Source organism: Vipera berus (genome assembly GCF_964194415.1).
Source record: "Vipera berus genome assembly, chromosome: 12".
NCBI lineage: Eukaryota > Metazoa > Chordata > Lepidosauria > Squamata > Viperidae > Vipera > Vipera berus.
In genome coordinates, this window is record NC_138215.1 from 18,203,640 (window position 1) to 18,224,924 (window position 21,285).

Below are 21,285 nucleotides of genomic sequence, written 5' to 3' on the forward strand. Positions count from 1 at the left end.
CAACTGGGAAGCCATTCCAATGTAATATAATAATTTTATATAGTTAGGAAAACTAGATGGCTACCCTGTGCATACAAGTAGTCCTTGACTTACAACAGCTCGTTTAGTGACTGTTCAGTTATAACAGTGCTGAAAAAAGTGACATCACCATTTTTCACATGGCCCTTCCAGCTTCCCCAGGGTCATGTGATCACATGATTTCCCAGAATCCCCTTTTGCCACTTTCTGGCAAGCAAAATCAATGGGGAAAACAGACTCACTTAACAACTAGGCTACTAATTTAATGACTCCAATGTTTCACTGAACAACTGTGGCAAGAAAAGTCATCAAATGGGGCAAAACTCACTTAACAAATGTCTCACTTAGCAACAGAAATTTTGGGCTCAACTGTACCTATGCTTACCTATAGGTAAGCACCATTTAAGGCAGTAGGACTTAACGAAATCCTGCTGCAAAGCATTGCTGCAAATTTATGTCCCCTTTGTATCATTTTTACAGTTTGCAAATAAATGTTTGGTGAAATGTTCCTTCTCAGCAGGTCAGAACAGGCTAAGCCACATTAGCTCCATTCACGGCCTGGGCAAAAGAGAATTATGGTTCGCTCGAGGCTCGGTGGTTTCATTCAGACCCCACAGGCTTGCCCTGGTTGCTGCATTGACACTCTTCTGCATTTACAGAAGATGCTGCACTGCCCTTGAATGCAATGGTCTTTCTTTTGGGGAAGCTTAACTAAACACATTATACAGCTACTAAATCTTCAACTGATTAAATGTATCATGTGAATGAAGCTGCGCGACTCCGCCTGGCATGGCTAGCTTTATTATTTAACACCCTTGTGACTCCAAACAACTAGCATTTGTGATTCAGCTGATCATTATGCAGACAGACCATTGACGCCATTAGCTTGGACTTAATATATGAACAGAGCCATCTGATTTATGCATGGCTCCATGCCACGTAGGATTCTGGTCAATTGTTTATTGAAAGAACCGTGTTAAATCCCACCACTTTGTTCATCAAACCAATATGGCATCATAAAGTCTGCACTTGTTTATTTTTTAACTCCACATTTTCTTTTTGGAAGTTTTAATCATCTAGTCTGCTGGCGAAGGTCAGTGAACTCAAAACCTGTTTATTTCTTTGTGGTTCTCCAAATGCTATTTCTGACACATCGCCCCTTACGGGGACTTTCGATTGTTTTTGCTTCTAAGGAACGAGCAGAGCCACTGCTTTCAAAGCGCCCATCTTCACAGCTTAAGGAGCGCCCAGCAAAGTTTACTTTTCTCCTCTTGGCACCTTTCCTCCTCCTCTTCTTACCTGTCAGGTGCCCATGTTTCAAAACTCAGTTTCCTGAACAACTGAAAGCAAGTAAGTGGCGAGATTAGTTGCCACCACAGTTCCCATAGCAGCAACTGCCTTGTTCCTCTTGGCGTGGGAAAAAGCTAGTGCCCTCAGAAGCCAGGCTGATCAAGTGGGGTGATTGTTGCTCACTCCCCACTTATTGTGAGATCTGCACTGGGCAGCCCTGATTATTAGGAGGTAAGCGCAGGAACGATAAATCGCTTTTTAAAATCACTTCTGTCTGCGATTTCCCCTTGTAACAGAACGCTGGGCTCATTTGCTCAACACATCTGGGAAAAACGTAGCTTTCTCATTAGAATAATTTCTAATTTTGCTCCCTGATTACAGAACTGTCCCCTCTATAAACGCACGGGTTTTTGGCTGAATGTGAGAATCTGTTTTCTCCTGGGATCTCTTCCCAACAGTGATTCTGCTATAGTTCCTGGTTCAAGCTGGGCATTCGATTTCTTTCTCTCTTTAGCAGAATTTTTCCAGGTAAAACTCCCGCAGAGTCCGCCTTCTCTTTATTACATCCATCAAAAGCTGCTCCCTTTCTTTAGTTTTGTTTTTTCATTCCTTTTCTTGTAGGTTCCTGCAAGTCCTAGATTGTCAAATCTTTGTTTTGCATTCTTGATTTACTGAACATGTATTGTATTGTAAGGGACGCGGTGGCTCAGTGGGTTAGGACACTGAGCTTGTCGATCAGAAGGTCGGCAGTTTAGCGGGTCGAATCCCGAGTGCCGCATAACAGAGTGAGCGCCTGTTACTCGTCCCAGCTTCTGCCAACCTAGCAGTTCGAAAGCACGTAAAAATGCAAGTAGAAAAATAGGGACAGCTACGGTGGGAAGGTAACAGCGTTCCGTGTGCCTTTGGCGTCTAGTCATGCCGGCCACATGACCACGGAGACGTCCTCGGACAAGCGCTGGCTCTTCGGCTTTGAAACGGAGATGAGCACCGGCCCTTAGAGTCGGAAACGACTAGCACGCATGTGCGGGGGAACCTTTACCTTTACCTTTATTGTATTGTTTTGTATTGTATTGTATTGTATTGTATTGTATTGTATTGTATTGTATTGTATTGTTGATGTTTTCTCTTGAAATAAAGGGAAAGTTTACTTATGATCAAAAGATCCAACTATGAAAATACAGATATAATCTAAACTCTGGCACTAGATGAAACAGTTCAATAAATGAATATTACATAAGACATTTAAAACTCAACCTTGCAGAGGCTTTACTAAAGAACTGTAAAACAATTGGCTGAATGAACTAATGCACTTGTCCTGGATTGCTTAATAAATTGAACCATCTCTTTTAAAGACTGCTTTGCAGAGTGATGACTTAGCTGAAGCCATCTAGTGAATTTAGGACTACATTTAGGACATTCGAACCAATTACCTCATTGTCTGCGGTCAGAAGTATGAAGCTTTGGTCCACGAGGGTAGAGAATGTGAATTTTTGAACACAGTTTGGAGGAACAAATTGGAGACTGTTTACCGTAAATGTCTCAGAGGTGCTTTTTCAAAAGGCAACTGGATTTTCTTCGTTTTTCCTTGAAGATATTTCGCTTCTCATCCAAGGAGCTTCTTCAGTTCAGAACTGAAGAAGCTCCTTGGATGAGAAGCGAAATATCTTCAAGGAAAAACAAAGAAACTCCAGTTGCCTTTTCAAAAGCACCTTTGGGACAGCCGTGACCTGGATGACTGAGAATCTCCATAGACAGTTTTAAATGTCCCGATTGTGAGATTTTCATTCCGTTCTGAAGAAACTTTTCCATGCATTGGGGGAAATGCTAATTATTTTTGGGAAAAAAAATTCTTCTCCCTCTATTTTGGGTCATAGATTTTTTTTTTAGGCTCTTCAGACTAGATTCACAAACCTCCATCAGCCCAAACTTCAGATTGGATCACCCCATTGATCTGGCCACATTGCTCAGGAAAGGTAGGTTTCCGTGGGATTCTCCGCTCTTAAATGTTACTCCGCAAGTGGACTGGATTTCAGAGTTTGCCTTCCCGGTACGGAGGCGTTGATGGAGGTTTCCAACGCAGCTCTGTGGAGACAAGAAGCTCAAGTCTTCCTGGCCAAGAGTCAGAAAATTCCGGCAAGAACCGCGGGTCACTTTTGGCCGCTGGGCTGGAAGAGATCGGTGTGGAAAATGCCCTTCCTTCAAAGAGTCCTTTTCCATCACAGGTAAGCACTCGGCTGTTTCTGCTGAAGGTCAGGGTTCTCAGTTAACAACCACTTGTTTAGTGACCGTTCAAAGTTACAACAGTACTGGTAAAAAGGGACTTGTCACCATGTTTCACCATGTTTCACCCACCCTATGGTCAAAATTCGGAGGCTTGGCAACTGACATGTACTTGTGACAGTTGCAGGGACCCGGGGTCATGGGATCGCCTTCTGTGATTTTCTGACGAGCAGAGTCAATGGGGAAGCCAGGTTCACTTAACAACTGCGGTATAGATGGTTGTAAAATGGGGCAAAACCCACTTAACAGCTGTTCCACTTAGCAACAGAAATGTTGGGCTCAACTGTGATGGTAAGTCAAGGACTACCTGGATTTATTTGTCAAGAGAGCATACAAACTAATTTCGCCTCCCTCCTATTTTCCCCACAAAACGAACCTGTGAGGTGGATCCCTCTTGTTCGTATCCTAGTCTAGCATCTTCATCACCAGAATGAGTATATATGTTTGGGTTTTTAAAAAAATAATATTTTATTATTTTTCCAATTTTACATTTAAGTGTTTAAAAAGCAAGGTGGTGACTGGGTTACTCAATAGTTCGATAATAAAATCTTTAGTGCAAATCTCAGGTTACAACATCAGATATTTCTTCTCTTTTTCCCCTTAACATTTTACTGGCTCGTATTCAGGCTAGTACAGTTCTAGTTGTATCAACTCAATAAAAACATCATTATTACATTTATCAATACATTTTTAGCTTATACATCTCTTAATACTGCTAAGCTTGTAAGCCGCCCTGAGTCTTCGGAGAAGGGCGGGATATAAATGGAATTAAAATAAAAAAAATAAATAAATTACATTCAACCTTCATAAACAAACCATGTTTTTATCACGTGCTTTCTCCTCTCTCTTCTCCGAGAAACTCTGGTTTCCTCCTGTTCTTCCCGAAACCCAATCTTAGATATTTTGATTTGATTTTGATTTTATTAAATTTATATGCCGCCCTTCTCCCTGAGGACTCAGGGTGGCTCACAACCATAAAAATTAAAAAAACATAAAGTAAAAAATTTAAAAAAGAATTAAACAATAGATGCAATAATTACGAGACAATTTAACCCAGTAAAAAGCCTAATTAAAAACCGTCCAGGCCCGCTTGTTGGAACAACCAGGTCTTCAGGTCACAGCGGAAGGACCGAAGGTCAGGAGCCGTCCGCAGCTCCGGGGGTAGTTCGTTCCAGAGGGTCGGCGCGCCCACAGAGAAGGCTCTCCCCCTGGGGGGTCGCCAGCCGGCATTTCCAACTGGTACCCATTCACACCAGTTTTGAAACACTTCCTTCCTCTTTCCATCCCCTCAGCTGAAGACCGGTGGGGCAACAGAAGCCCTGGAGCAACGCAGGCCACAAAGAAGCTCAGGAGGAGCCAGCATGAAGTTCCTACAACCTGGGCCTCTTTTGAGCGCCATGTCTGAGGACCCCCAGCCTGGCATTCAGGCCAACCACAGAAGGTAGGTTTGGGATAATCTGGAGATGAAGAGGGAAAAGCTTTTGCCTGAAATCTAATAGGGGCAGGCGGTTCAAAATTTACTCTTTTGGATGCAGTGGGACTTACTCTCAGGTAACTGCACTGCAGCCAGGATAAACAAACCACGTCGGCTGCAGAGGTTTCAGTTCTGTGCTTGGGCGAGGACTCAAATCTGGCTCTCCTTAGTTCAAGTCCGATGTGCAAACCCTTGCATTTTCTTGGTCTCAACCTCTAATGTCATCATATAATTTGCAGGAAGGTTTTTGGCCTCATCAAGGTCACAGCAGGAGAAAACATCCCAGAGGATTATTGTACTTTCTGGAAAATGGGTGTCTCGCAACTGACCTGGTCCTGTCTAAGCAGGTCTGCCACAACAGTCATGGGTGGGGCATGTCCGCAAACTCATTTTCCAAATTTCAAACTTGTGCCCAGCTCCAAAACCTTGCCTGCCTTGGGTGCGGCTGACATTCTCGCTTCTTTCTGAGGCTGTTTCAGTCACACGTTCCGGGATGGTGCGTTCTGGACATCTGGAAAGATCACACCACTTCTTGTAGCATTTCGATGGCAAAGAGATACAGAGCCAGCTTGGTGCAGCGGTGAACACATCAGGCTAGAAATGGGAGACCGTGAATTCTAGTCCCCACCTGGGCACAGAGCCAGCTGGGCGAGCTTGGGCCAGTCACTTTCTCTCAGCCCGAGGAAGGAGGCAATGGCAAACCACTTCTGGAAAAACTTGCCAAACCCCCCCCCCAAAACCCTGCAAGGGCTTGTCTAGGCAAGGAATTGGACACAAATGAATGTAAGAAAACAAAGAAAAAGAAAGGAAGGAAGGAACGGTCAGCTAGAGGGCAGCACCAAGCTGACCATTGTAGACAAGCAGCCAAATGGACAGCAGTGCCCAGCTGGCGTGAAAAAAATTAAAGAGGGAAGCACTTGGTTAGTACGTAGAAAAATGAATAGAATAGAATAGAGCTGGAAGGGGCCTTGGAGGTCTTCTAGTCCAGCCCCCAGCTTAAGCAGGAGAACCTATACCGTTTCAGACAAGTGACTGTCCAGTCTCTTCTTAAAAACCTCCAGTGATGGAGCCTCCACGACTTCTGGAGGCCAGCTGTTCCACTGGTTAATTGTCTTCACTGCCAGGAAGTTTCTCCTCAATTCCAGGTTGCTTCTCTCTCTTTGATCAGTTTCCAACCGTTGTTTCTCGTCCTTCCCTCTGGTGCTTTGGTGACAGAGCAGAAATCTCAGATCACTAGTGCAGATTGGAAAATTTTAAAAAGAGACTCTATGCAGAGCCTCCTGCTTGAGCAAGGGGTTGGACTAGACGACCTCCAAGGCCCCTTACAACTCTGTTATTCTGTTTTCTGTTAAACTCTTCAGAGCAGTACGGCTCAATTATGGGTTTGGGATTTCATTGCTAATAACGGAGATAAGCAGGGGCTTTGGATTCGGTTTCTCAGAGATGCTTTAGAGCAGACACCTGTTTTTAGCTCTTTAAGGCAGCCTTGTCTTTTTTCTGAAATCACAGCTGCTCCACCTCAGGGGGGGAAAAGATGCAGCTAGCCTCTTTCAAGCAGCTTGAAAGAGCTTGCAGATTCTGTAGGAACCGACTGGGTTTATGTTGTTTTATTACATTATCGTAAATCACCCAGAGTCACTCCTGTGAAACGGGAGGTGTAGAAATTTAATAAATAAACAAGACTATGGATGCTTTTATGTATCCACCAGAAGGCCCGAAGGAAGTTCTGTCTCCAAAATCCTTTTAAAAATACATTTATTTTTGGCAGAGATGTTCCAAGGCGCCTGGAGTACAGCCTACTCTCTCCCAGTTCAGCCCTTAGGAGGAGGAATTCCTTATCCCACCTTCCTAACCCTAAAAAGAAGGACTTTAATTCCGATCAGATGTTGGCTAGTAAGAGATGGAGCGACTCGCAGCCGGATCTGCAGGCAAACTTTCCGGAAGAGACGCCAAGGAAGGTGAAGCTGGGCGAAGCTGGCCACTCGCTCGCAAGGCAGCCCAAAGATTTTGGAGAACGGAACCTCGAGTTGGAAGTTGACATGATGGAATTTGAGCTATGTTCCCTTAAACAGAAGGTAATGTAGGATCTCTCCCCCAGTCTGACGACTGTACGGATAGTCCTCGGCTTACAACGGTTCATTTAGTGACCGCTCAAAGTTACAACGGCGCTGAAAAACGTGACTCACAACCATTTTTCAGACTTACGACCGTTGCAGCATCCCCCGTGGTCATGCGGTCGAAATTCAGACGCTGGGCAACTGACTTGTATTTATGACAGTTGCAGTGTGTCCCGTTTCCCCCCACCCCACCCGGGGGATTGTGTTCTCAGCTTTTTTTTGTTGTTGTTGACCTTCTGACAAGCCAAGTCAATGGGGGAACTTAACCATGTTTCCAACTTAACAACCGCAGCGATTCACTTAACGGCTGTGGCAAGCAAGGTCGTAAAACGGGGCAAGTGATCTTCTCCGTGAAAAGAGTTTCTAAGGCAGATCCTCTTTCGCCGAACAGAATCGTTAAGGGAGAAAATACAGATGATTTTCCCCCCCCACCCCCGCCAGGCCCTGGTGAACGTGTAGGGCTGCCTGCGGAATTTCCCCCTGACTCCTTGCCTTTCCTGCAGCAGATGGAGAGCTCCTTTGCCTACCTAGAAAAGGAAAGAAAGTGGCTGGAAGCGATTCGTTCGGAAGGCCGGAAGCGAAAGGGGGAACTGGATGATAAGTGAGTAAGGTCCTGAAGGGATTTTATTATGCTTAAGGTTGATGTTAGTAATATTGATATCAGTAGAGTTGTTGTTAGCTGCGAAGTCGTGTCCGACCCATCGCGACCCCATGGACAACATTCCTCCAGGCCTTCCTGTCCTCTACCATCTTCTGGAGTCCCTTTAGGCTCACGCCTCCTGCTTCAGTGACTCCATCCAGCCACCTCATTCTCTGTCGTCCCCTTCTTCTCTTGCCCTCCATCTTTCCCAGCATTAGGCTCTTCTCCAGGGAGTCCTTCCTTCTTATTAGGTGGCCAAAGGATTTGAGTTTTAGCTTCAGGATCTGGCCTTCCAAAGAGCAGTCAGGGTTGATCTCCTCTAGGACTGACCGGTTTGATTGCCTTGCAGTCCAAGGGACTCGCAGGAGTCTTCTCCAGCACCATAGTTCAAAGGCCTCACTTCTTTGGTGCTCAGCCTTTCTTAGGGTCCAACTTTCACAGCCATACATTGCAACTGGGAAGACCATAGCCTTGACTATACGCACTTTTGTTGACAGGGTGATGTCTCTGCTTTTTAGTGTGCTGTCTAGATTTGCCATGGCTTTCGTCCCGAGGAGCAAGCGTCTTTTAATTTCTTGGCTACAGTGCCCATCTGCGTTGATCTTGGAGCCCAGGAAAATAAAATCTGTCACTACCTCCATTTCTTCCCCATCTAATTGCCAGGAATTGAGAGGGCCGGATGCCACGATCTTGGTTTTGATATTAGTAGTGATTCTTTGTAATCATCTTTGTTTACGTGCAAGCAGTTTTGTAGGCGTTTTATATTGGGAAATTAGTTATAGAAAAGCAAATGTTTCGTGCTTTAGGTACAGGGGATTGCTTACATGAAAAGAGCATGGTAAGGGGAGGGGGGGGGGAAAGGAGCTGTGGTGGAGCCTGGGTTGTTCTGTATGAGTCATGATCTAGGAATTATTTTTCTGTACCTTTTGGTTCCTAGTACCAAGACCAGATCTCTTTGTTCTGAAGGGATATAAAAGGTGGAAGACATCTTTCCTGGTTGTGGCCTTCATCTCTCTACCAGCCACGAAGAGAGATGTGGCCACCCAACTCTATTCTGATCAAAATAAAAGTTGTTTGCTTGCTGAAACCTCCGTTTCTTTTGGCTCTTTTAAATTCCTGAGTAATGCTGGGGCAATTGTGAGGCTAAGTGTAAAACCTTACAGTCCCTTCTCTGAGAAAAAGGTATTGTATATCAGAAATAAAGGAAGATGATGTTGAAGTTTTCTGAAGGCTGTATGCTGCCGTTCTTCAAAAGAAGCCAATGCTCCTGAAAGTGGGCAATATTTCATTATCGTGTGGCTATTTTGTGGCTTTCTAGGGTAGACAACCAAGATGTTCCTATTCACAATTCCTAGAAGATTGCTGGAGATGCAGGAATCTCTCTTCTCGCTTGGTGTGTCTTTCAGGATCTTCAGGATGGAAATGGAGCTGGTCAAGACGAAGTCTTTCTTTGGCAAAAGGGATGACTCCTTGCTTTCCCAGGGTTTCAGACTGAGCGAACAGGTGGTAAGGAAAAGCCGTCCAAATCTAATACCTGGCTTTGAAACGGTCCCAGGCTCGGGTTTATTTTGCCATTCGGCAACGGGGCAGAATTCTGCAAGAGCGCAAAGGAGATGTGGGCTAGGAGAATGGAGTTTCCTGACCATCCCTGTACTTTTTGAATTGTTCGTGCCTTCAAAAGAGACGTTTGCAGTATAAATACGTGGTCTAGCTCGTTCCAGCTGGGTCTTTGCAGGTGTGTTGGGCCATATCCCATCCTACCTTGCTAGTGAGGAGGTTAGCCATGCTGCAAGAGCTGTGCTACCTGAGGAACTATGGGAATTGTGGTGCAACACATTAGGGCAGGGGTCTACAAGCTTGGCCCTTTTATGACTTGTGGACTTCCAGAATTCCTCAGCCAGGTTTGTGTAAAACAAACCACTGCTTTTGCATTGCCCCTGGTGCAAAATGCACGAAAGGCAAAAGGCACAGCCATCTAATCTTAACAAGTCTCAGCGTTTTAGAGGTTTTGTCACCACAAATGTAATGTCCTCACCTCAAAGGACAAGAGACCTTTACAACATTTACCAACCATTTGTCTAGTGGCTGTTTGAAGTTACAGCAGTGCTGAAAAAAGGGACGCATGGCTTAACGACTGCACGACTCATTTAATGACTGCAGTGATTCACTTAACAACAAGGTCATAACAGGGAGCAAAACTCACTTCACACTCACTTGCTTAGCAAAAGACCATTTTGTGCTCAGCTGTGGTCGTAATTCAGCTCTCTCCTGGTAGTATGTCTCTTCAGTTGAGAGGCAGTGTGATGTCATGGTTAGAGGGCTGACCTGGAGCAGATAACTCTGGCTCCAAAGTTCCCTTGGCTTTACTGTCTACTACTGGTCCAGAGGAAGCTGCTTGTTCCTATCAACCCAGTTTGCAAAGAAGGTGAGGGTGACCGAGGCTGCAGCTGGATAAAATAGTCAGGACGATGACCCGGGTTGCTTCGAAGCCTACAAAATAAGTGTGCAAACTGGGAAAAAATAAAATAAAAATGGAAATACTCTCTTCAGACCCAGGAAAAGTTGGATGTCGGCCATGAGCTAGGGAATCTTCAAAAAAGTTTGGCTGCTTTGAAGAGCTGCATCAAGAGCCTGGAAGAAAAACGGAACGAAATGGTGCAGCAGCTGAAATGCGTCCAGGAGGTTAGTCTGAATGGGCGGCAGAGTGAGCTGCTTGGCTACTGCAAGTGGGCTCTGCGGGGGGGTGGTCTGCCCTGGAAGTCGTTAAGTTGGGAAGGGTGGTGCTGCGGAAAAGAAATAAGCAATACGCAAAGGGGTTCTTCTCAGTGGCAGGGGACTCCACTCCATCCGCCACTCGTTTTGAACTGAGAAACCCATGGCCACGGAGTCTTTTCGGGGCAATGCCTGCTCTCTAGGGCTCTCTAGCCCTCCTCCTCCAACGTTTCTATCCCTCTCTCCAGACCTTGAGATTCCTCCATTTACTCCTTTCTCATCCCCCTTGTTTCAGTCAGCTTTCAACTTCACCGTTATTAGACGTGAAGGTTTGAGAACTGTTTTCTAGGAACCCAAGAATATTTCTCTTCCTGTGGTTCTTCGGGGAGATCAGAACTCAGCCAGCCACCCAGTAGCCACAAACATACTGGAAATGAAGCAAGAAAGACGCCAGCTCCGAGCTGCTTACAAGAACATCAAACTGGTGGGTTTAAAAAAAGGATCCTTTGGTCCATAGAGTTTTGCTAGAAGCCAGGCCTTCTCTGTAGCAGTGCCAATCTTACTGATCACCCTCTTTGCAGTGGCTCATAAATTTCAATCCTGTATATCTTGGCCTAAAAGTTTTGGCTCCTTTTAGAAGCTTTAATCCGGTTTCATCTTTTCCAGCTTTGCTATCTGGAGCGATAGGTTTCATCTGCAAGGCCAAATCATTTTCCCGGTTTACATTCCACGTGCTTGTATTTTGAGGTTGATGGCGGCTTCCTTCTTGAAGGACGCTTTGTCTGTAGTTTATGCATGAAAATGAGATCTGAAAGATCGCTCTTACGACAACTTAATTGCAGAAGAACGCTGCCTTGCTTCAGCAAGTCCAGGATCTCAGCTTGGAGTTAAAGCACGCACAGGAAAAACGAGAAGAATTCGAGGACCAGATCTCGGCTCTCAAATCAGAGCTTGCAAGTAGTAAGAATCGGGCCCATCAACAGGAAGAAGAGAAAGTCCTCTTCAAGGAGGAGATGAAATCTGTCCGGCAGGTAAATCTCAGTTGTGGGAATGGACTGTGCTCCTGTTCTTTTTAGGGTGAGGACCCATCCAATAAAAATGCAAAAGCACCAGAGCTTCTGATACCTTCATGGACGCATCCATGCAATCTTCTTGGCTGCAATGAGAAAGGGGTCCACCATGTGATGTATCTTCTCAGTTTAGCTTACAAACCTTTGAATTCCCTGTTAAGCCTCCTAATTGTGATGGAAGGTGCACCTGGAGAATCAGAGGATAAGAGATTTGATGACACAGAGTTTTCCCCAAAAGAGGCCCGGATGAAGAGACTGTGCAGTCCTGAGCTGGATGGGAGGGAGCGGGGAAGAGGTTCAAGGGTAGACACATCCTGGAATATCTCAGGATATATCTAGTAGTACTGTAGAAGAGAATATTTCTGGCTCAGGGTTGAACTGTGGGGCCCTTGGTGCTCTCTGAGACTGGTTGGGTTTTTGTAGACGTTTTACGACCCAACGAGGTAACATTATCAGTGCTAGAAGGGAGTGGGGTTTGGGAGGAGGAGGATCAGCAGCAGCAGCAGCAGCAGCAGCCGCATCTAGTAGTAGCACAGAAGAGAATATCTGTAGCTTAGGGACGAACTGTGGGGTCCCTGGTGCTCTCTGAGGTTGGTTGTTTTCTTGCAGACGTTTCATGACCCAACTAGGTAACATCATCAGTGATAGAAGAGAGTGGGGTTTGCATGAAGGAGGAGGGGGAGGAAGAGGAGGAAGAGGAGGAGGAGGACTGTGGGGTCCTTGACACTCTCTGAGCTGGGTGGTTTTCTTGCAGACGTTTCATTTATTTTATTTTATTTTAATCCCATTTATATCCCGCCCTTCTCCGAAGACTCAGGGCGGCTTACAATCTAAGCACAAATCAAATGTGCTTAGCAATAGCCTTCATTCTATGTATATGCCTGCTTATTAGGGCTTTCACCCCCCCACCCCAAGCGGCATTATTACAAAGTCAGCTTATTGCCCCCAACAATCTGGGTCCTCATTTTACCTACCTCAGAAGGATGGAAGGCTGAGTCAACCTTGAGCCTGGTGGGACTCGAACCTGCACTAATTGCAGGCAGCTGGTGTTACTTAAGGAGGCATTAGCCCACTGCTCCACCAAGGCTCTTGACCCAACTAGGTAACATCATCAGTACTAGAAGGGAATAGGGTTTGTGATCATAGGTCGAGGATTGCCCAGTTGAACCCAACTCATGTGAACCGGACTGAAACGGTTCAATTTCCCGATCCTTCTCGCAGTTGAACGAAGAGCTTTCTTCCAAAGCAGCTGAGAGCTGCCAAAAGCTGGAAACTCTTTTAGTAAAACTGCATCTTCTGGAGGAGGAGGAGAAGTCCCAGGCTAACCATATCCAGGCTCTGGTGGATGAGCGGACTCAGTTGCTGGAAGAAAAGGAGCGACACCTTCTCGAAAGAACGGCAGAGCAGCACTGCCAGGAGGAGACCAGGAAAGCTCTGCAGGCAACCTGTGAAAACCTCAGGTAAGAAGCATTCAGACGTTCTTCCCAACCCGGGGGCCAAGAGGAGGACGTCAAGCTGCTGCTACTGCTGTAGCAAAATCTCTGTGTGGCTTTTTGCCTATGCATAAAGTGTGCAACCATGGACAGCCCATTCATCTTGAGTTCAGCTTCTGTGGCCAGGGAGTGGTACAGCCCAAATCATAAATTTGCAACTTCACTTCTTGAGCATATCCATTTCACTGGAGTCTCGTGGCGGTTTACGATCAAGAGAACAAGGTTGCCTAATGGCTAAAGGGGTTGGGGCTGGAGAGGACCTCCCCTTAACGTTCCTCAGAGGCAACTCCATGGGTGCAAAACCCAGTTCCCCAATTCCTTTCCAGGTGGCTTTGAAGAGTCCTCAAAGTTTTCATAAACCGACCTTGTTTTCCTTAGGGAATCTCAGATCCAGTTGCAGAAGGAGAAGGATCTCCTACGGGCTCACTGCCAGGACCTTGAAAGACAAGCCGAAGAGTTGGGCAAGCAATTGGGTGAGCGAGAGTCGATCTCCCAAGACTGGAGAAACCGATGGGAAGACGTAGGTGCAGCTTTGAAGACCAAGGAAGAAGAGCTGGAGAAAAGGAATGCCCAGAAGGAGGCTCACCAAGACAAGGCACGGGTGAAAGTTTCTCGATAGTTTTCCTCTCCTTGTCTCTTGTCCTTTCAACTGTCCTATTCCTTTTGGTCTTTCAGCCATGAGCTTGGGCAGGATCAGTGGGGCCCTTGATGCTCTCTGAGCTTGGATGATTTCTTGAAAATGTTTTAATAATACCAAACAAAGTAGCATCCTCACCCTCATCCTAGCTTGGTGGAGGCCTACTCAGAAGGGGACAAATTAGAAGGGCAGAAAGAACAAAAGGCAAGAAAAATTGAACTCGATTCCTTGCAGTCACTCGAGATGCTTCTGGTTGTGGCTTTCTAACCTTTTCAGTAAATATTCCAATCCAGGCATCTTCAAACATGGCCCTTTTCTTATGACTTGTGGACTTCAACTCCCAGTCCACAGCGATGTTACCTACTTTGGGTAATGAAACATCTGCAAGAAAAACCACCAAGCTCAGAGAGCACCAACCCTGAACTACAACTATTCTTTTATGGGTCTGTCTTTCCTGGAACTTGGCACAGCTGGGACCCTATATAAGTCTCAGTGATGCCCTGGAGAACCTCTTTGGCATCGTCCCAGGGCGGGCATGCCTCTTCACCGCTGACTTGCATTCTCCTTTCTTGGTAGAACACAGAATGGAGTTTGGAGAAGCAGAGGCTGCAGCAACTTGTCCGTGCATTGGAGGAACAGCTTGCCGAAAAGTAAGGAAAACAAGGCAGCAAGGCAGGGTGTAAAGGACTACTAGATGTCCACAGGAAATGACATCTTGCACATTCTCCAGGAATTACAAGAGGCTGTTGACAGCTAATCCTCTCGTGTCATGATAAATTCCACCAAACAATTTATTTTTATTTTTATTTATTTTAATTCCATTTATATCCCGCCCTTCTCCGAAGACTCAGGGCGGCTTTACAAACTTAGCAGTAGCCTTCATTCTATGTATATGACTGCTTATTAGGGCTTTCACACACCCCAAGCGGCATTATTACAAAGTCAGCTTAATTGCCCCCAACAATCTGGGTCCTCATTTTACCTACCTCGGAAGGATGGAAGGCTGAGTCAACCTTGAGCCTGGTGGGACTCGAACCTGCACCAATTGCAGGCAGCTGGTGTTACTTAAGGAGGCATTAGCCCACTGCTCCACAATAACAACAATACTACAATAGTAGCATTTCTGGAGGAAGAAAACAAAACTTCACAAAACGTCAGGTTCCCGTGACTTGCAATGCATTTTTTTCAGACCTGTAGGGAATGTTATTTAATTTTATTTCCTATAATGTCTGCTGGAGGCCTCCATCCTCCTCTGCTAACTGTTGCGTCTTCACTTTGACTTGTTTTTTTATGTCGCTTTGTGCCCAAAGCCGAAACATTGGGGATGGTTTCCCGGAGGTGCTTCATTGCTCTGTGGTTTAGTTCAAAAGAATTCTTCTCTCCAGGGACCAAGCCTTGAGAGACCTCAGGCAGACCAACGGTGTGGAAAGAGCTGCCTTGCAGAGGAGAACTTCGTCAGAGCCAAAGAGAACAAGAGAAGATCCAGGGACCTGTTATGAGGTGGTGAGTCCTGGTGTAGAAGACATGTCAGTTGGATCTGGCACACCTTGAATATATTTTTGAGCTGCATGTCGAAGGCGCCACCCCAGTTGCTATGAGAGAAGTGAGCTTGGAGGCATCCAACATGCCACGGTGAAGAAACGGGTCCCTTCTTGGCCCAATGAAATGTTTGAATTAGGACTGATTTTTGAACGTGAGGGAAGGTCCTAGGTAGTTCTTCCTTTGAAACATAAACTTGGGAGCCGGTAAAACTGGTGAAGAATGGAGAGCAATTGATCATGCTACATAACCTTCCAGAGTTAGGCCTTGGAAGGTCACCATAGTTCCTAATCTGCAGTCGGTTCACACAAACTTTGAGATGTGTGGGTTAACTTCCCATGTCATAAAAGAGAAGCACTCATATTTGTGGTATAGTCAGGACGTTGGGGTTTTTTCCTGACCCAGAGCTGTGTTTTCCCCCTTCTAGGAGCGTCCTGGTGGCTTGGATGCAAAGATTGTCGGGAATCAGCTGGAAGGTTTCAGGCTACAGCATCATTTAGTGACTGAGCAGGTGAGATGTCCCTCATGGCATTTTTTTAAGCTTCCCATCTTTCTCCCTCTGCCGTCTCTTTGAGGGCAAAGAGAAGACCGCTGCAGAAATGGGATTGTCCAAGCTTTGATGGACTGATCACCGCGTCTGGTAAGAATGGGCTGGTATTACTGCAGACATTTTGAAACAGTAGTCTTTCTCCTTCCCTGTCTTCCAATACTTACACCAGAGGGATGCCTGATGTACTCCAGATGTGTAAAATTGCAACATTGCCATGCTCACTGGCAGTGGTGGGATTTGTAGACCAACACTGGCACACACATGATGAAGGAAGTTTGTTCGAGAGAGCTTGGGGTTGTCTTTTAAGTTAGGTTTTCTGCTGGGCAATTGGAGACACAGAAGATTATTGAAAGTGTAGGAGAAGACCTAGACCAGGGGTCTTCAAACATCCCTTCTCCTTCCCCGGCAGCCTCTTCAGAGAGGGGCAGCTGAGCAGCCAAGGGAAGCGTAGCAAGAGGCAACTGATCAAAACCCTCAACTACAATCAAGTCAATTCATTGGTGGCCAAAGAAATTCTTAAGAAATTCTAAAGTAGGGGTTTTCAAACTTGGCTCTTTTATGACTTGTGGACTTCAACTCCCACGCGTGCCTGGCTGAGGAATTCTGGGAGTTGAAGTCCACAAGTCATAAAAGGGCCAAGTTTGAAGACCCCTGACCTAGACAATCTGGTGAGGATTGAGTATGTTCAGTGGGTATGGGGGTGGCGGCTGATCTTTGGGTGAGGTTCTGAGTAGGGTATCCTTTAATGAGTGACAGCCAGAAACTCTCTTCCATTCCTGCACATTCCAAACGCCTCTTCTGACCTGACTCTGAAGCATCACACACACACACATACACACACAGTTTCTATCCCGTGTGAGCCACACTTGACTACAATCTTCGATTGCAGATCCCACTTTCTCGAGATTTAGTTATTATGGCATTAGTAGCTTCTAGAATTCCTCAAGTCTGGGTACATTTTTTTATTAACCAGAATATTATTTCTATATGTTTCTGTTCTCCAAAAGCTGAAGGAACTGTTCAGTCAGAAGCAACAGCAGCAAACAGGAGCCAGGAAGCATCGGGATGGGGGACTCAAGGAAAAGAGCTCAACAGCATCTCGGAATGTTCCACAAGTGCTGGTGAGACTCCATCTTTCCATCCTCTCGGTGGGCCACTAACTGAGTCACCAGCTGCATGGATATCAGTCTTGTTTTTGGGAGCTTGTAGGTCCAACCGGAGCAGTGGTGACCACAGTCCTAGAATGGGTTCTAGGTTCTTCAATTCTAGGTGGGAGGATATCAGATTCTGGAGCATACCCACAAACATTTTGCAGGGGCATCCAGTTGGCCATGGTGGGAATTAGGGTGCTTGACCAAGTCATATTTTAGTTTGATCCAGCAGTTCAGCTTTTCTCATGAAATGTGATTTGGAGGGTGGACCTCTTAGCCTTGAAGATGCAGAACCATCAGCAAGGCCCAGAATGACTTCTAGTTTTCTTCTCCCAAAGACCACGGCACAGGCATCCCTCGTACTTTCATCAGAAGAAGAAAGCCATATGGAATCTGGAGACACATCCAAAAGGGAAGAAGTGGAACAGAGCCTTCGGCAGCAGCTGAAAGCAAAAACTGAGGTGGTAAGCACATCGTCAAGGCTCCGACTAACGGACCCAAACAAATCAGAACTCCGAGGCTTAAAGCTTCCTCAAAGGACATGTTTATTGGGTACATAATATCGGCACGGTCAAAAGTGAAACCAACTCTAAAGTCCCCCCCCAGGAATTCAATGTAACCTACGTGTAACACGTCTCTCCCGCTACCCAAAAAGGGCAATTGGCGGGCTCTGTGACACTTCTTCTCTCCATCTTCCAGCACTTGTGGGAATGACCTTGGTTCCCACAGGACCGCTCCGTGCCTTAGTCTAGCAGTCCTTTTGCTTCCCCCCCCACTTCCTCCCAAACCTGTGTGGCAACTGAGAACGACAAAGATGGCTTCAACCAGGTTCGTTTCAGACGTTGACACACAACTTACTTGCAGCTCCATCCTCAAAAGCACCCGCTGAGAAAGAAGGTTGTCTTGTCAATCACACCTCAGTAGATGGAAGATGCTACTGAAGAGAACTTGAACCATGTGTGTGATAGCTATAAAGCAAGGAGAGAGGGGTGGGGATTGATTTCAGCCTGCGGAAGTTTACTCGGGAGCAAGGCACCCCTTTCTTCTTACTGGCTATCCTTTTTGTTCATCTCTTTTCTTAACTTGGGGTTCTTCAAATGGGTTTGGACTGCACCTTCCCCCCTAATTCCCAACTACTGAAAAATAAACCGTACATCACACTCGCAGTTGAATTCCACCTAATTTAAACGACGATTGAGTAAAACAAATATACGGAGGGTTGCATTTTTGTACAATGTTAAGTTTTATTTCCTTTTTCCTTGGTGAAGTTAAATGGTAATTCCCGGGTTTCCCTCTGATCCGGAGAAGGCTGTTGCAAGTGATCGACGACTGATTTGAGCTTTGGGGCAAGTTTTATATTGGAAGGGGGGGGGGAAGGCAGATCAAAATAATTTGAATAAGATCCAAAAGTGAAGCATAGCTCCCCTCCTCATCTAACTGCAAGCTCTCGGAAGCTTCTTCGCTCCCCCTTTGCAGCATGCTGTTAATTTGTTTTCTCACTTCCAGATTTCTGCCATGGCCTGTGAAATTCAAGCTTTGAAAGAGAAAAACGAGAGCTTAATGCAAGGTGAGGAGCTTTTAGCTCTTATTTCAGCCAGGTCCCAGCTAAAAGAGGTTAACACGCTTTCTAACTTTTGTTTTCTCACACACACACACACACACACACACACACACAGACAGACAGTTTGGAGAAACCTTCGGCCTCTGAAAGTTCAGCTCTCTTTATCATCCCATGTTTTATTGAAAACTCTTTATTTTCATCTCGGCTGCTTCCTCCGAGGGCTTTGGGTGTAAAGAGCTGCCAGATGCACAGAGGGTCCTTGACATACGACCACAATTGAGCCCAGCATTTCTGTGGCTAAGTGAAACATAAGTGAATTTTGCCCCATTTTATGACTTTTCCTGCCACGTTTGTTAAGTGAATCACTGCAGCTGTTCAGTCAGTAACTCGGCTGTGAAGCGAATCTGGATCCCCCCTCCCCCATTGATTTTGCTTGTCCGAAGGTCGCAAAAATAAAAGGGCGGGGGGATCATTACCTGACCCCGGGACAGTGCAACTGTCATAAATATGAGTCAGTTGCCAAGCATCCGAATTCTGATCACGTGACCCTGGGGATACCGCAATGGTAGGTGTGAAAAATAGCCACAGGTCCCCTTTTCCACTGCCGTTGTTAACTTTGGCCACTAAACTACCTGGAGTGAGCAGAGGGTTGTTAAAACGGAGCTTGGCTTTCCTCCCAACAGCGAAACTGAGATTCCAGGAACAGATCCAGCAGATCCGCCAGCTTTCGAAGCGACCGCCGGAAAAGAGTCAGAGGGAGCTGCGGGTCCCCAGACTCTCCAGCAGCCCCGGAGATGATGTGCCAAGTGCTCCTTGCCGTGAGATTCTGGAGGCTTCCTCACAGGACGACGAAAGTCCATCCTCTTCCCGACATGCAGAGATGCGGGGACCGTTCCAGGCCCGCACTGGGGACGAGCAAAGGGGCACCTCTTTGAACATCAGGACGGTGCAAACGGGCCCCTCGCCTCTCCCTTCTGAGGCGTCTCGTCAACCGCCCAACGTCTTCTCCGATACACCTTCGGCATCTGAGCAGCTTTTATCAGCTCCGGGGGCTTCTCCAAAAGGCCCCCTCAAGCTTGCTGAGGATGAAGCAGCTTTACTCAGCCCCCGCAGCTCAGGGCTTTTGTCCCCCAAGCCTTTTGGGCCCCCGAGACCCTGGTCCCCTTTCCGCGAGAGGGCTGAATCGCCAGTGAACGGAAAAGAACTGTAGCAACCAAGCTTGGTTCCTGTGGGGCAGAAGAAACGTCCACCAAGGGATTTGACCTTGAGGAGAGGTTTCTCCTGCTTCTAATGTGGCTTCTCCTCTTTCTAAAATATATTGTGCCATCCATTAAAAAAAACACCTGGACTGGATTTAATCTTTGCCTAGCTATGGAAGATCTCCAAGGAGATGATAAGCATATCACCTTCTCAGGGCTTCTTCTTCTACTCTACCCTCACAAGATTGCTTGAAGCTAATACGGTTGGGGAGGGATCTATTAGATCTTTGGCAGAAAGGGATGCGAAAACAAGAAACAAGCATAAACACGAGGAGGGCAGGAAGTTGGCTTACTTTTCGGAGCTCGGCTGGGGGTCTCTGATTAGAGTCTGGCTCCCGCAAGCTTGAATTTTTCTCTCCAGTTGAAATTCTCTTGGGTTTGGAAGAGGTTGGTCCTGGTGCTCTCAACATCTCCAGGGCTCCTTCTCACCTGCCAAGGTGCTTGAGATACACAGCCACCTGCTGTTTATGTTCCTGGGTGTAACTCAGTCCCCAGCATCCCCTCCCTTCTCTGCCAATTCCAACAAGGCTGTTCAGCAGGATGGAGATTTCCTGGCAGGCTCACAAGGGAGATTTGGGAAAAAGAAGAGAATTCTGTAGCCCTGCTAGTCAAACAGCTGCTGCTCTAAATGGCTTCCTCAAAACTCAAGGTTTTTTTGGGTTTTTTTTAATAAGGGACCTCCAGAAGCTGTTGAGCTGGGCCAGGATCAAGCCAAAGTTGCAGCGAGCCAATGATCCGGTTTGTATGAATTGACTCTTATCCGTGCAAGTAACCAGGGATTGAGTGCCAGAGTAGATCAGAATCTCAATAGCCCTTGGAATGGTTGTTTTACCAAAGGGCAAGGGGGAATTTCCCCATCTCAAAAAACCAGGATGGCAGCATGGGCTTAGCCCAGGGGTAGGCAACCTTGGCTCCTTTATGACTCGTGGACTTCAACTCCCACAATTCCTGAGCCAGCACGGGGGAACTATGGCCCCCTCTTGACTCAGCCATGCTGAGGGGAAAGGGAGAGGTTTCCAAGCTGAGTCATGCTGGCTCAGGAATTCTGGGAGTTGAAGTCCACGAGTCATAAAAGAGCCAAGGTTGCCTACCCCTGGGCTAAGCCCATGCTGCCATCCTGGTTTTTTGTGACGGGGAAATTCCCCCTTGCCCTTTGGTACAGACCGAGCAATAGACTACACACAGGTACAACAAGATCCAGAGACACTGAACAAATGGGGCTATCCCAGGGGTAGGCAACCTCAGCTCTTTTATGACTCATGGACTTCAACTCCCAGAATTCCTGAGCCAGCATGAGTCATAAAAGAGCCCAGGTTGCCTACCCCTGGGCTAAGCCGTGGTTAAGTGCAGGGTACTGATTTTATCTCTGTTGCCCATCAACTAATCCCAGTTGCTGGCTTCACACAGCACACACACAGAACTGTGAATTAGCCGCCAATTAAGGCTGGCCTATTGTGCAAAGCTCAGAAGCACCAGCAAGCTGAACAGCGGATT

At 46.5% G+C, this 21,285-nt stretch overlaps 1 protein-coding gene and 1 long non-coding RNA gene across 5 annotated transcripts; one reads left to right on the forward strand and one right to left on the reverse strand.

Moving 5' to 3' along the window:
• The first annotated feature begins 3,168 nt into the window (after nt 1–3,168).
• On the forward strand, nt 3,169–20,024 carry LOC308673421 (uncharacterized protein). 3 transcript variants are annotated; one of them, XM_081337054.1, is made up of 18 exons: nt 3,213–3,281; nt 3,389–3,530; nt 4,881–5,029; nt 6,831–7,137; nt 7,683–7,780; nt 9,226–9,325; nt 10,370–10,501; nt 10,881–11,015; nt 11,374–11,562; nt 12,823–13,061; nt 13,473–13,689; nt 14,308–14,381; nt 15,117–15,234; nt 15,698–15,781; nt 16,828–16,941; nt 17,310–17,435; nt 18,478–18,538; nt 19,216–20,024. In XM_081337054.1, exons 3-18 carry the CDS (start codon nt 4,950–4,952, stop codon nt 19,740–19,742), a joined length of 2,601 nt encoding a protein of 866 aa, XP_081193180.1. In that variant the 5' UTR covers nt 3,213–3,281; nt 3,389–3,530; nt 4,881–4,949; the 3' UTR covers nt 19,743–20,024. The 3 variants fall into 3 exon arrangements, with proteins under 3 accessions (XP_081193178.1, XP_081193179.1, XP_081193180.1); XM_081337052.1 differs by having other exon boundaries at nt 3,169–3,530; XM_081337053.1 differs by having other exon boundaries at nt 3,169–3,530; nt 7,686–7,780.
• On the reverse strand, nt 16,996–20,888 carry LOC308673438. Of its 2 annotated transcripts, none has more exons than XR_014027655.1 (3): nt 20,085–20,888; nt 17,830–17,939; nt 16,996–17,414 (listed from the first exon to the last, which is right to left on the reverse strand). It is a non-coding gene; the product is annotated as an uncharacterized lncRNA (long non-coding RNA). The 2 variants fall into 2 exon arrangements; XR_014027656.1 differs by having other exon boundaries at nt 17,830–18,505.
• Nucleotides 20,889–21,285: the final 397 nt, after the last annotated feature.

Bases quoted from the DNA above. Each gene is read 5' to 3' on its own strand.
- LOC308673421 (XM_081337052.1), top strand. From the start codon at position 3,312: ATGTTACTCCGCAAGTGGACTGGATTTCAGAGTTTGCCTTCCCGGTAC. The intron at 3,531-4,880 runs GTAAGCACTCGG...CCATCCCCTCAG, and splicing joins AGAGTCCTTTTCCATCACAG to CTGAAGACCGGTGGGGCAAC. The intron at 13,690-14,307 runs GCACGGGTGAAA...CTTTCTTGGTAG, and splicing joins AGGAGGCTCACCAAGACAAG to AACACAGAATGGAGTTTGGA.